This window comes from Cyprinodon tularosa, unplaced genomic scaffold (genome assembly GCF_016077235.1).
Source record: "Cyprinodon tularosa strain WSP-4 unplaced genomic scaffold, ASM1607723v1 ctg239, whole genome shotgun sequence".
In the NCBI taxonomy this organism is placed as follows: domain Eukaryota; kingdom Metazoa; phylum Chordata; class Actinopteri; order Cyprinodontiformes; family Cyprinodontidae; genus Cyprinodon; species Cyprinodon tularosa.
In genome coordinates, this window is record NW_024038892.1 from 1,341,567 (window position 1) to 1,352,251 (window position 10,685).

At 36.2% G+C, this 10,685-nt stretch overlaps 1 protein-coding gene across 3 annotated transcripts in view; it reads left to right on the forward strand.

Moving 5' to 3' along the window:
- Nucleotides 1–9,794, forward strand: part of LOC119785002 (RNA-binding motif, single-stranded-interacting protein 2-like) — a 35,015-nt gene extending 25,221 nt beyond the window's left edge. The window contains exons 4-14 of one of the 3 annotated variants that reach the window (XM_038287370.1): nucleotides 1,230–1,321; nucleotides 3,816–3,973; nucleotides 5,528–5,607; nucleotides 5,790–5,899; nucleotides 5,997–6,043; nucleotides 6,130–6,223; nucleotides 8,742–8,792; nucleotides 8,916–9,026; nucleotides 9,319–9,399; nucleotides 9,487–9,572; nucleotides 9,673–9,794. In XM_038287370.1, the coding sequence (XP_038143298.1) occupies nucleotides 1,230–1,321; nucleotides 3,816–3,973; nucleotides 5,528–5,607; nucleotides 5,790–5,899; nucleotides 5,997–6,043; nucleotides 6,130–6,223; nucleotides 8,742–8,792; nucleotides 8,916–9,026; nucleotides 9,319–9,399; nucleotides 9,487–9,564 (902 nt within the window). In that variant the 3' untranslated portion in view covers nucleotides 9,565–9,572; nucleotides 9,673–9,794. Of the gene's footprint in view, nucleotides 1–1,229; nucleotides 1,322–3,815; nucleotides 3,974–5,527; nucleotides 5,608–5,789; nucleotides 5,900–5,996; nucleotides 6,044–6,129; nucleotides 6,224–8,741; nucleotides 8,793–8,915; nucleotides 9,027–9,318; nucleotides 9,400–9,486; nucleotides 9,594–9,672 lie in introns of all 3 variants that reach the window. The other 2 variants (XM_038287372.1, XM_038287369.1) reach the window with 2 other exon arrangements.
- Nucleotides 9,795–10,685: the final 891 nt, after the last annotated feature.

Genomic DNA, 10,685 nt, shown 5'->3' on the forward strand with positions numbered 1-10,685 from the left:
AAATAAAAAACAGTGAACTGTGCAGGAAAGAAAAAAAAAATGGATTTGTTACAAAATGACATTCATAGATCAAATGGAAGAAATGTTTATGATAAAAATAAAACGGTTGCCTATATACAAAATTGGATTAACTAGTAATTAAAGTATGAATGTTAAAACAAACACTTAAGCAGCAGATAAAGTGCGTAGGGAGAAGTCATTGATACATGACAACCCTTTATGAGAATACAAAAACAGTTCAAATAACAGCATGGGTGTAAGAAGCATTCTGTCATCAGATAAACTAATTACATTTAACCAAGAATTTTGCTTCTGATTGGAGGATCCCCTATCAGATTCAGTTGAGGACTCTGGCTGGACCCCTTCCAACCATAATGTGACTTTGAGTCCTGATTACAGCCCATTGTTGATGAGCCCTCCTCTCTAAAACCTTTAGGTCTGTGTTCAACTTTCCTGATGCAACCTGTTCAAAAGGGATGTATGTGGGTGATAATGGTTTGCCTTTCATTACTTGGTGGATGCCCGCTTTAAATTAATCATAGCTGGTTGGGTTTTACAACTGAGGACAGTTTGGCTCACTGCCCAGGGCGACATCTATCAAGGGGCAGCATGAGCTCTAAAAAAAAAAACAAAACAAAAAAAACACAGGAAGTTTTAATGAGTTTCAGTTGCTACTTTGGTTCTCAAATAAAGCTGAATGCCTGCACATAGTCCCATCTGACATTTTCAGAATTTCATCTTCAAATTCATGCTTGATTTATTTTTGCTCTTCTCTTTCTATTCAAATGTACTGCTCCTATGTTATATCCTTTCTACCTACGTTTAGTACACCGGGACAGTTAATCAGTTTGGCTGCAAGTGAACCTGTCAAAAGTACCGACAAACTTTACCATGATCAGCAGTTGTACCTCTGACAGGTTAAAGAGTGGGTGTAATCTGCTCCAGAAACCAAAATCCAGCAAAGTAGAAAATCACCTTAAGTTTTGGTATATAACCATCCTCAGAGTTTAGGCACTGTAACAGTGTTTGCTGATGATGAGGTTTGTATCTGCTTCTTAGATTCTGACTTGGTTGTAAGTTAGATAACTATTTTTGCTGTGTTTGATTTTCTCAAAATCTAAAGAACCACAACTGACAAAGCAGTTTTTAAATTCAAGCCCATGTACCTGTTATTTGATATGGATCATACCTCATGTCTTAACTTATGCTTTATGTTCTGGTTTCTACAGGTTACGGCTTTGTGGACTTTGACAGTCCAACCTCAGCTCAAAAGGCAGTGACGGCACTGAAGGCTGTTGGAGTGCAGGCTCAGATGGCCAAGGTGAGAACCACCAAATATGCTGGCTTTATTTCTAACAGATTATCCGTATTTTTTTTTTTACTTTTAGCGGAATTTCAGAAAATAAAAAGTTTAACAAAATGGAAAAAAAGCAATATTTTTTTCTTTTTTATAGAACTGATTACTTTTGTCCTGTTCCAAAGATTATCAACCAATATCCCCAAGGCTACATTGCACCCACTCAATAGATAAAAACACCAGGCATAATCCAAAACACAAATCCACCATAGCACAGCTCAGGATAGGTTGTTGATGTGAGGACTATAGCCAACAGAATGATTCTGGGTCCTAAAATACATCCCAAGGAAAAACAAAGCAAAAGTATCCCAAAGGGTAATAAACTGGCTCAGAAGGATATAAAATATATGATAAAGCTGATTTGTACCATTCACTAAATGTATGTATCTGTTTTTACTTGGAGAAATACAAGAGCAATGCAAGCACCATCTATTTATGACACCAGGAAGTAAAATAAAGCACATTGATTGTAACTGCTATAAAAATGGTTAAAAAACAGTGGCTCCTTGTAATGTTTTTATTTGTTAAAATTGTCTTCTCTCAGAATAGCTATTGAAGATGTAGCATATCATGAAAAAATGGGCTTAGAAATTTAAATTTATTTATTCTATAAAGCTGTGGCCTTTGAATTTGAGTTTCTATTCAACTGCTTTACAGTAATGCGGTGTAAAACGGCGTGTTTTCCAGCCTTCCTGCTGAGAGTGCTTCATGGTTGTTTCCGTTGGGAATTTGCTGCGTGTCATTTTTTTTGCCCTGCATGTTTGCTGCACGCTGTCCGGGTCTGTTGCTAAATCTGTGACTTAATCCACCGAAGGATACGTGTGTGTTCACGGTGGTGATGGTGTCTGCGGAGTGGGTCCCAGGGGCCTCTCCCTGGGCTCCTTGTACAAAGGAGCTGCCTGTTCTCCCTAGTGGCTTCTGACTCAGTGTCTGAGCCTCTCCCCAGTCAGCAGGGCATAGTGCCCAGCCACCCGCCCTGTCAACCTACCACACACACACAAACAGAGAACTTGACAATCATGCATGCTCTCCAGCAGCCTTCCCTACACTGGATTATCACACACACTCACAGTCACGCACAGCCACCAACACCCTGGGAAAGCTGATCTCACTTTAAGCTGGATCACTGACATTCATACCGCCTCCCGCTCACAAAATAGCTCAATTTCACTCAAGCCTCGTGTTGGAGTTTACAAGAAGGCTCACGCTTGCGTCAGCACTCAGCACGCTCTCTGACTCACCCCAACACACTGACAGCTGAAGTTTGCAGCAGGTTTTCTCTGCTCATTCGCTCTGCAGAGTCAGAGCATAGAAAAAAGAGAGGAAGGTGAAGGAGAAATCACCTTCCTCATAGGTCGCAGAGATTACACATGCATTATTCATGGAATGGAAATGAACTTGCGCGGCATTAACTGGCTTTTAATCACATCTCGGATGATAAATATGCATAATAGCCGGAGGTGATACAGAGCACGCATCTTGCAAGTTATCATAGGTCATATAAAAATTTGTTTGAGCTGCACATAAAGGACAGAAGGAATGAGCTCACTGAAACACAAGTGTCTTTTTATGAATTCATTTCATTCATTTTTTTTAACACTGATCTGGATGTGCAAAATATTTTACTCTTATTTATAAAACATGTCGTTGCATATAAGGTCAGAATTAGTGATACGTTATCTTTAGCGAGGAGAAATAATGCTTCTCTTCTTAGATTAAAGAAGCACCAAGAAAGAAAATTAGAGTGTCAGACCATTCATTAAACTAATTCGAAACAGTATGACTTTAGAATTAAGTAACAGAGACGGCTTTCTTCAGTTTGATGGTTTTATACCATCATTTTCTTTATTATTTTTTAATTAATCTTTTTTTTTTATCTGATTACAAACTGAGCTATTTTTTATTGTATTAGTTGATCAAAATGCACCAAATCTCAGACATGCATGTTTCCCTGTTTTAATTTGTAAAGGCAAATATCTAGGGATGCACTTGTTGATCAACCGACTGATCGGCCCAGATTTGCTTATTTTCCTGGCTGAATAAAGTAAAAAAAAAAAAAAAAAATATATATATATATATATATATATATATATATATATATATATATATATATATATATATATATATATATCCAAAACCATTCTTTAGTTTTTACTGTTTCATTGGTTATTGTTCATGTGCTCAACTATTTTAGTAAAATATGATTGAAACATTGCATTGTGATCTTGTAACAACTGTGTCTGTTGTAGAGGAAAATTGATATGATCAAAATTGCAATCGGTACAGTGAGGTTTTTAAAGATCAGTGATCTGCTCTAAAAAATTGCAATGGTGATATATGATGATGCTATAAATATCCTTACCTATCATTTTTTATGGTGTTTTTTTAATCTCAAAGAAGCAATGAGTTAACTTCTCCATGTTTCCATTCAGTAATCATGTTGTGTCTTTGTGTTCAGCAACAGGAACAGGACCCCACCAACCTGTACATCTCCAACCTTCCCCTGTTCTTGGATGAGTCTGAGTTGGAGAACATGCTGAAACCCTTCAGTCAGGCCATTTCCACTCGAATTCTACGCGACTCCAACGGGACCAGCCGGGGGGTGGGCTTTGCCAGGTAGAAGTTTTGCTATTATTAATCACATCTAGTCCTGCTTAGGATGTGGGAAAAAAAAAACTTAAAATAAATTACATTAAAACAAATTTGAGAGAAATCAAATCTTTAATTTTATATATCTTTCATGGAAGACAATCCCAAATTAACATATAATTGTATTTTTCAAAATCGCCAACAATGATCATTAATCGCTGTTATTACTTTAGCTTTTTCTTTCCTTTAGGCTTTAGGTCTTGGGGCACTGACCTTGGAAGAGCATTGACTTTGAGTACTGGCCATTCGTTTTAGACTATTAATAAAAAAAAAAACCTTTTTAAAATCGTTTTCACAGGCTATCAATTTTAAACTTTGATCTGCTGTTATTTTTTCTGTTATTTATTATGCATTTTATGTAATGCAATGTATGCACTGATGAACAGATTCCAGTTGCTTATAGAGCAGGAATAGGCCCACAGCAGCACAGATCCTTCACCATACTTAAGAGTGGGTATGATATGCTTTTCCAAACATTTTCTATTTTTACGTCAGACCTTGGGGTACATTTTTATTTCCTAACATTAGAAATGACCTAGAATAATCGAAAGTTGGGACCTGCTGCAGGTCATCTATCAGAATCAAACAGAGGATTGGAGGCCAGCATGTTTTTTTTTCTTTTCTCTGTAAAAACCTCGATGCAGTCAGCTGGTTTTCCTTAGAAACGTTTTTACCAGCGTGACTGTATGATCTGATTAAATTGTCTCTGTAAAGTCCCTTGAGATGACATGTTTTGAATTGATGCGATATAAATAAACTGAACTGAATTACATAAAAAAGAGAGGTAGTGGATTAAGCTATTCGGAAAATTAGCGATTTTGCACTTGAAACTTTGCAAATATCCATGCGACATATCTTGGAGAGCAGCAGTTCGTAGTAGAAAAAGTTTTTTTTTTTTTTTGTACTGACTAAGTGAGGGGAAGTCCAAGCACTCTGCGATTGGTCAGAATAAAAGTAGAGTGAATCAATTGCAGGAGGAGTTTAAGATTGCTGTAGATTTTATATCACCTGCTTATTATGCATACAGAAATGGGCCTCTGTGACATTTTACATCAATACAACAGGAACAAAGCTGGTCACAGATTATCAATGAGGTTACCCCCCATTTTTTATATATTGGGGAAAAAAATAGAAAAAATAATCTGGTCAAAGATAGTAAATAGAAGTTATCTGGAGTAACAAATATTGTGAAGAAATTTAGATAAAAAAAAAAAAATCATGAAATCATTATTAACAAAATTCTTCCCACCCACTAAATAATCTCTCTTAAATAAAATGTAAAAGTTATTTTTAAGTGTTATGTGATGTTATGCTTCTATAATGAAATATCTGATATTAAGACTTTTTGCACATCTTTAACCAAATGATATTGAGGTAACAGTGATTTTTTGAAGGTTATGGTTGATTAAAATTATTTCTGAAGAAATCAAAGAAAATCAAAAACCTCTTAAGTAAGAATGAGGGTAGGTGCGCTCCCTGGTGGTCGTTTCAAGTAGCAAATGCTTTCATTACTTCTTACAGGATGGAATCAACTGAGAAATGTGAGGCTATCATTCAACATTTCAATGGAAAATATATCAAAACTCCTCCTGGAGTTCCAGGTAAGGTTCGCGATTTTTTTTCCTTTATCAGCCATTTCTTTTTGTCCTCTGTAAAAAGGAAACAAAAAAAAATTAAATAAAATCTCATATTGATTAGAAACATAGACCCTAATTAACTAAAATATTATTGGTGAAAGCAACCATGAGCTGTCATGATGATTTCTTATTAACTCCTAATTCAGCACAAACAGAGCCTCTGTTGTGTAAATTTGCTGATGGAGGCCAGAAGAAACGTCAAAGCCAAGGCAAATATCTCCAAAATGGTCGGTCGTGGACGAGAGATTCAGAAACTGTGAGTTTGTTTCGGATTTTTTAATTATTTTCCTGTAAATTAACTCTGATAGATGTCCTCCTTGTAGTTACGTAATCATTATTTCTCTTTTGTTTAGGGAGGAATGACTCTCACTTATGATCCCACCACAGCCCTACAGAACGGGTCAGTGCCACACCTCTGATCTGTCTCATGCACAGCTACAGAAACTAGGATTATATGACAATCTTGCTTTATGTCTCTTTGTTTAGGTTCTATTCCTCTCCGTACAGCATTGCTCCCAATCGGATGATTGGACCAGCCTCACTTGCCCCATACATGCCTTCCCATGTGTCCGCCTATCAGGTATGAGAATCATTTCTGAGGCAGGAAAAATAATCTCATTTATATGTACGCTATTATACTACCAATAGCTTATTAGATTGAATACAAGCTAATATGATTCAATGATTTTACGTGTATTCATAAATCAATTTAATTAAATCAAAAGTAACCCACGTTTTATTCCTGCAATAGTCAACAAAAATAGAAGAATGTTCACAAATATATTTTATAACTTCTTGATATTCCATCATAGTCATTCTACAAAAAAAAAAAAAAGTAACTTGGAAACCAAGTCCAGTGAATTGTTTTTAAAAATGTTTTTGGAATATATTCCATCTACTTTCCTAGAAACCTCCAGCTTATCCTGAAGCCCTTTGTTGCATTCAGCCACAGGATATTAACTGATAGGGGGAGGTATTTGGTCAGTGTATCGGTAGTAAAGTCTATAGGATTGTCTGTAACTTGTTCAAATTACAGATAATCTTAAATTCCTTTAACTATGGGGTATCTTGAGTTACTGTTATGGCGTCTTTGTTTTTACTAAATTACATGCTCTCCCTGTATAAAATTTTGAGTTACTTATCACAGCTATATAGATAATGTTTAATGTCTTTTTGGCTTTATCAGGTCTCTATGCTGTACTTCTTACTGTGGTGTTTAGACTATGTACTAAAAGGGGAATGGCTAAAGAAAATGTATTTCGATAAATAAATAAAAAATCCTGATGTCCTTGACTGTGCAGATACAGCTGTGTCTTTATATGCAAAATCTCAGGATCCTTGAAGTATATTTTGACTTCTGATTTCCTTTGAATGATCATCTTTTATCATTGTTTAATTTGTGTTCATATCACTTAATAATACATAGATTAAGTCGTATTGGCCCACTATCAGAATTAAAAGTTTTTATTCATTTTTTTATATGTTTGACACTTCATTATTGTGACTCATTATTCACCTACTTGGGAAAAAAAAACATCCTTGGATGACAGCGGGGTGTAAAATGCGCTGCTGCCAGATGTCTGAACAAGTTGCCAAAATATTTTCATTTTACATTGTTTCTTATGCAACTACAGCTCATTCGCTTTAGCTTGCATTAAAAGATATTGGTTCTTAGTTCCAGAACTCTAAATAGACGTACTGGCATACAAACTTTGAAATCCATCCGTTCCTAACAGATCCCTGAGGTCTCGTGTTCAGGGGATGCTGGTTGTGTCCTAAACAAGGTGGAAAAAAATTATACAGCCTTTTCACTGAACAGTCTGGAGATGCTTCCTCTTTATCCTGTTGAGTTTGAGAACTGAGGTCTATGCTGAGCTTTTAAAAATTCACTAGAACACAATCTTTCTAGAGTTATTTCCTAATATCTGCTTGCAACATTTTCTTTTCCATATATTTTTTTTATTAAGGTCCTAAGAGGTTTGCTTGAGAAATATATAAAAAAAATTGTTACTTTACTTTAACATGGGAGAAGATCTGGACCGGCATCAGGGATGCATATAACCTCTTTGTGTAAAGTGATCTTGTTGCCTGTGAACAAAATTGTTTCCAGGTTCCTTTTTTGTGTAACACAGCTTACATTTTTGATGCAACACCAGAATGTGCAGAACAACAGTGGTTGTTCTATATAAACCCCCTATATTGCTATTTTGAAAAAAAAAATAAATAATAAATATTGAATGTAAAAGCAGAATTTCTCAAAATGGCCAAACTTGTACAAGTAAAGGTGCCCTTTCTTCTTTAAAAAGAAGTAGCTTTTAGCTGTTTTCATACCATTTAAAAGTTCATGAGGCTACAGAATGCAGTCAACCAAATACACCTCTTTATCAAAACATTATGATAGCAGTCCAGAGATATTGCAGAAATCCTTATCCAGAAGTTTATACCAAAAAAAAAGATTGAAATTGTTTGTCTTTAAGAAAATGGCACTATGATTCAGATTGTTTAGTTGTTTTGGTATAAACTTTACATTACCATGAATAATCCTATTTAGATCCGTCATTTCTAGGCAATACGTCGCAGCAACATTTAAACAGTTAAACATTAAAAAAAGAAGTTAGAGAACATCAAAATATCTGGTTAAAATAAAAACCAATGATTTCTAGGATCTGTTTTCTACCAATGGGGAGATTTTAGGTCATAATGGATAATACCCTGTTTTTTGACAGTTTATCAGCATAACCAGTTCAAACTGAATGGTGCTGCAGAAGTGGTGATTTGGGCTTGTTTTACAGTCCAAGGACTTTAACAGCTTGCAGTTACTGAGTCAGTCATGAATCCTCATGTATTGTTAGAGTGAAATGACAGGATCACAAACAAGCGAACAGTGCATTTTGTTATCTGGATGTTAGAGGACTGGTGATTATCCATTTACTGATAAGTGGATTTTGGCAATGAAGGACTGCCTTACATGAATACAGTTCTGCTGTTTACTGTATCAGAGAGGACGGTACAACAAATACAATGAAAAATGTAAACAGGAGCTATATTATTCCTAAATGACAGATTTTGATATGGTTTGTTTTCTCTTCCTTATGCAGGTACACAATCCCTCCTGGCTACATCATCAGTCATACATCATGCCTCCCACAGTGAGTTTCTTTTAACCTTTTTTCCAAATTCCTCTGTCTTCACATTCTATTGCCCTCATTCCGCCCCTCATCTCCTGCCTGAACATGTCTTACCAGCTTTGTCTGTTGTGCCTTTTTCCACAGGGAGCCGTCCTCGCGTCAGGAATGGAGCACTCCATGTCCATCCAGCCGACCTCCATGATAGGACCCCTGACACAGCAGCTCAGTCACCTTTCTATGGGCAGCAGCGGCACAGTAAGTAGATGACAGGCTGCTGCTGCTGACATTTCACTCTTGAATCTCCAGTAACTATTTTTGGATTTCTGTCTCAGTGAAAACGGATGACTAAATCCATAAGTCTATGACAGCATTCAGGTTTCTTATTACCATCAAGTTAGAATAGAAACATTTAGGTCATTTTTTTACCTCTAAGTATGCTTTTCTAAAACAGCTTTTTATCCTGCAGAGGAAGACTTTACACAGCTGTATTTTTAATATCAGTCTACATTTCTTTAATGAGCTTAATGTTCTTATTTTCCCTATCCAGTATATGCCGATAAACACATCTATGCAGGGGACTTACATCCCCCCATACACCCAAGTGCCTGCCACCAACATTTCAGTTGAGGTAATGCCTTTTTATCTTTAAGTTTCATATTTAAAATCTGTGATGAACTAAATCACTTATTACTTTAATCCCTGATGTTTCTTTAAGGAAAGTGCCGTCCAGCAGCCTGTTCCCATTGGTACTCCAACAGAACACACGGCGTACTCCTACCAGCATAACAAATGAAGCCGTCGGTTTGGATCTTTGCTTTCTTTGTGTGTGCACAAATCTTCTTATACAAACATAAATCTGCTGCAGCAGAGACCGTTTTTCATTGGCTGCCCTCTGTCTCAGATCTTGCTCTGGAGCCTGGAATGACTGTCCGGGGGCCGAAGTGCTGAAACCCTGCTGTGTGACTCTTCGTGTAAAGCAGCAGAAACTTGGAGGTCAGGTGGACTCGGACTGTTTCATGTAAAGGACACAAAAACAAAAGATGTTTTCCATGAACTCATATTTGAAAGCAAAGTAGAGAACAGCGCGAAAGCAGGAAGAATGGAACATGGGGCGTCTATTTTGATAAGAACTCGAACACTACACAATTTTAAGGTTTTACATCACAAATGGGGGTTTCTTATGTTACGTCGGCAAGCTTAGAAGAAAATCAGGAACATTTTTTTTGTTTGTTTGACTTTTGTGTAAAATACGCTGAGATTATTTCCCTTTTTGTCTGATATTTTCAGCCGTTGAACTGCCTTCTTATACATTTTTTTCTTTCTTTTTCTTTCTTTTTTTTTTTTTTAAAGTTCTGATTTGTCAAAAGTATTTGATTGAAGTACTTCAAACTGACAGCTCTTTTATTCTCTTGGATAAGTGGCAGGTTTATCAGTCGTGAAGCCTTATTTAAGCTGGTTTGACTCCTATAATTTATAGTCTCGACAAAGCTCCAGACAATCACACAATAAGAAGATTAGAAGGTAGGGAAAACTTTCAGATAAAGCTGATTGATGACATATTCATCACTTTTAACTTCCCATAAAAAAGGACATACAGTAATGAAAAGGTTAGACCAAACTTGTTTTCTTAAATTCCTTCTTCTAAAAGTACCTGAAGAATACATTGAACACCCAAAAACAACAGCAAGGGTGACCTAATAGCTCTTTCCATGATTGCAGTTTCAAAGCATTCCAGATACAGAGGCATGCAAAAGATTTCTTTGAATTATTTGCTGGATTCGCAAAAGTCGTAAACTTAAAGACGGCATGTTTAATTCTGTTATTTAATTATTTCCAACAAAAAACTGTGTGCAGATTAGTGTGTGAGCTTTTTTGGGGGGCATCAGCTGAAACTCAGTTTGCACAACACATATA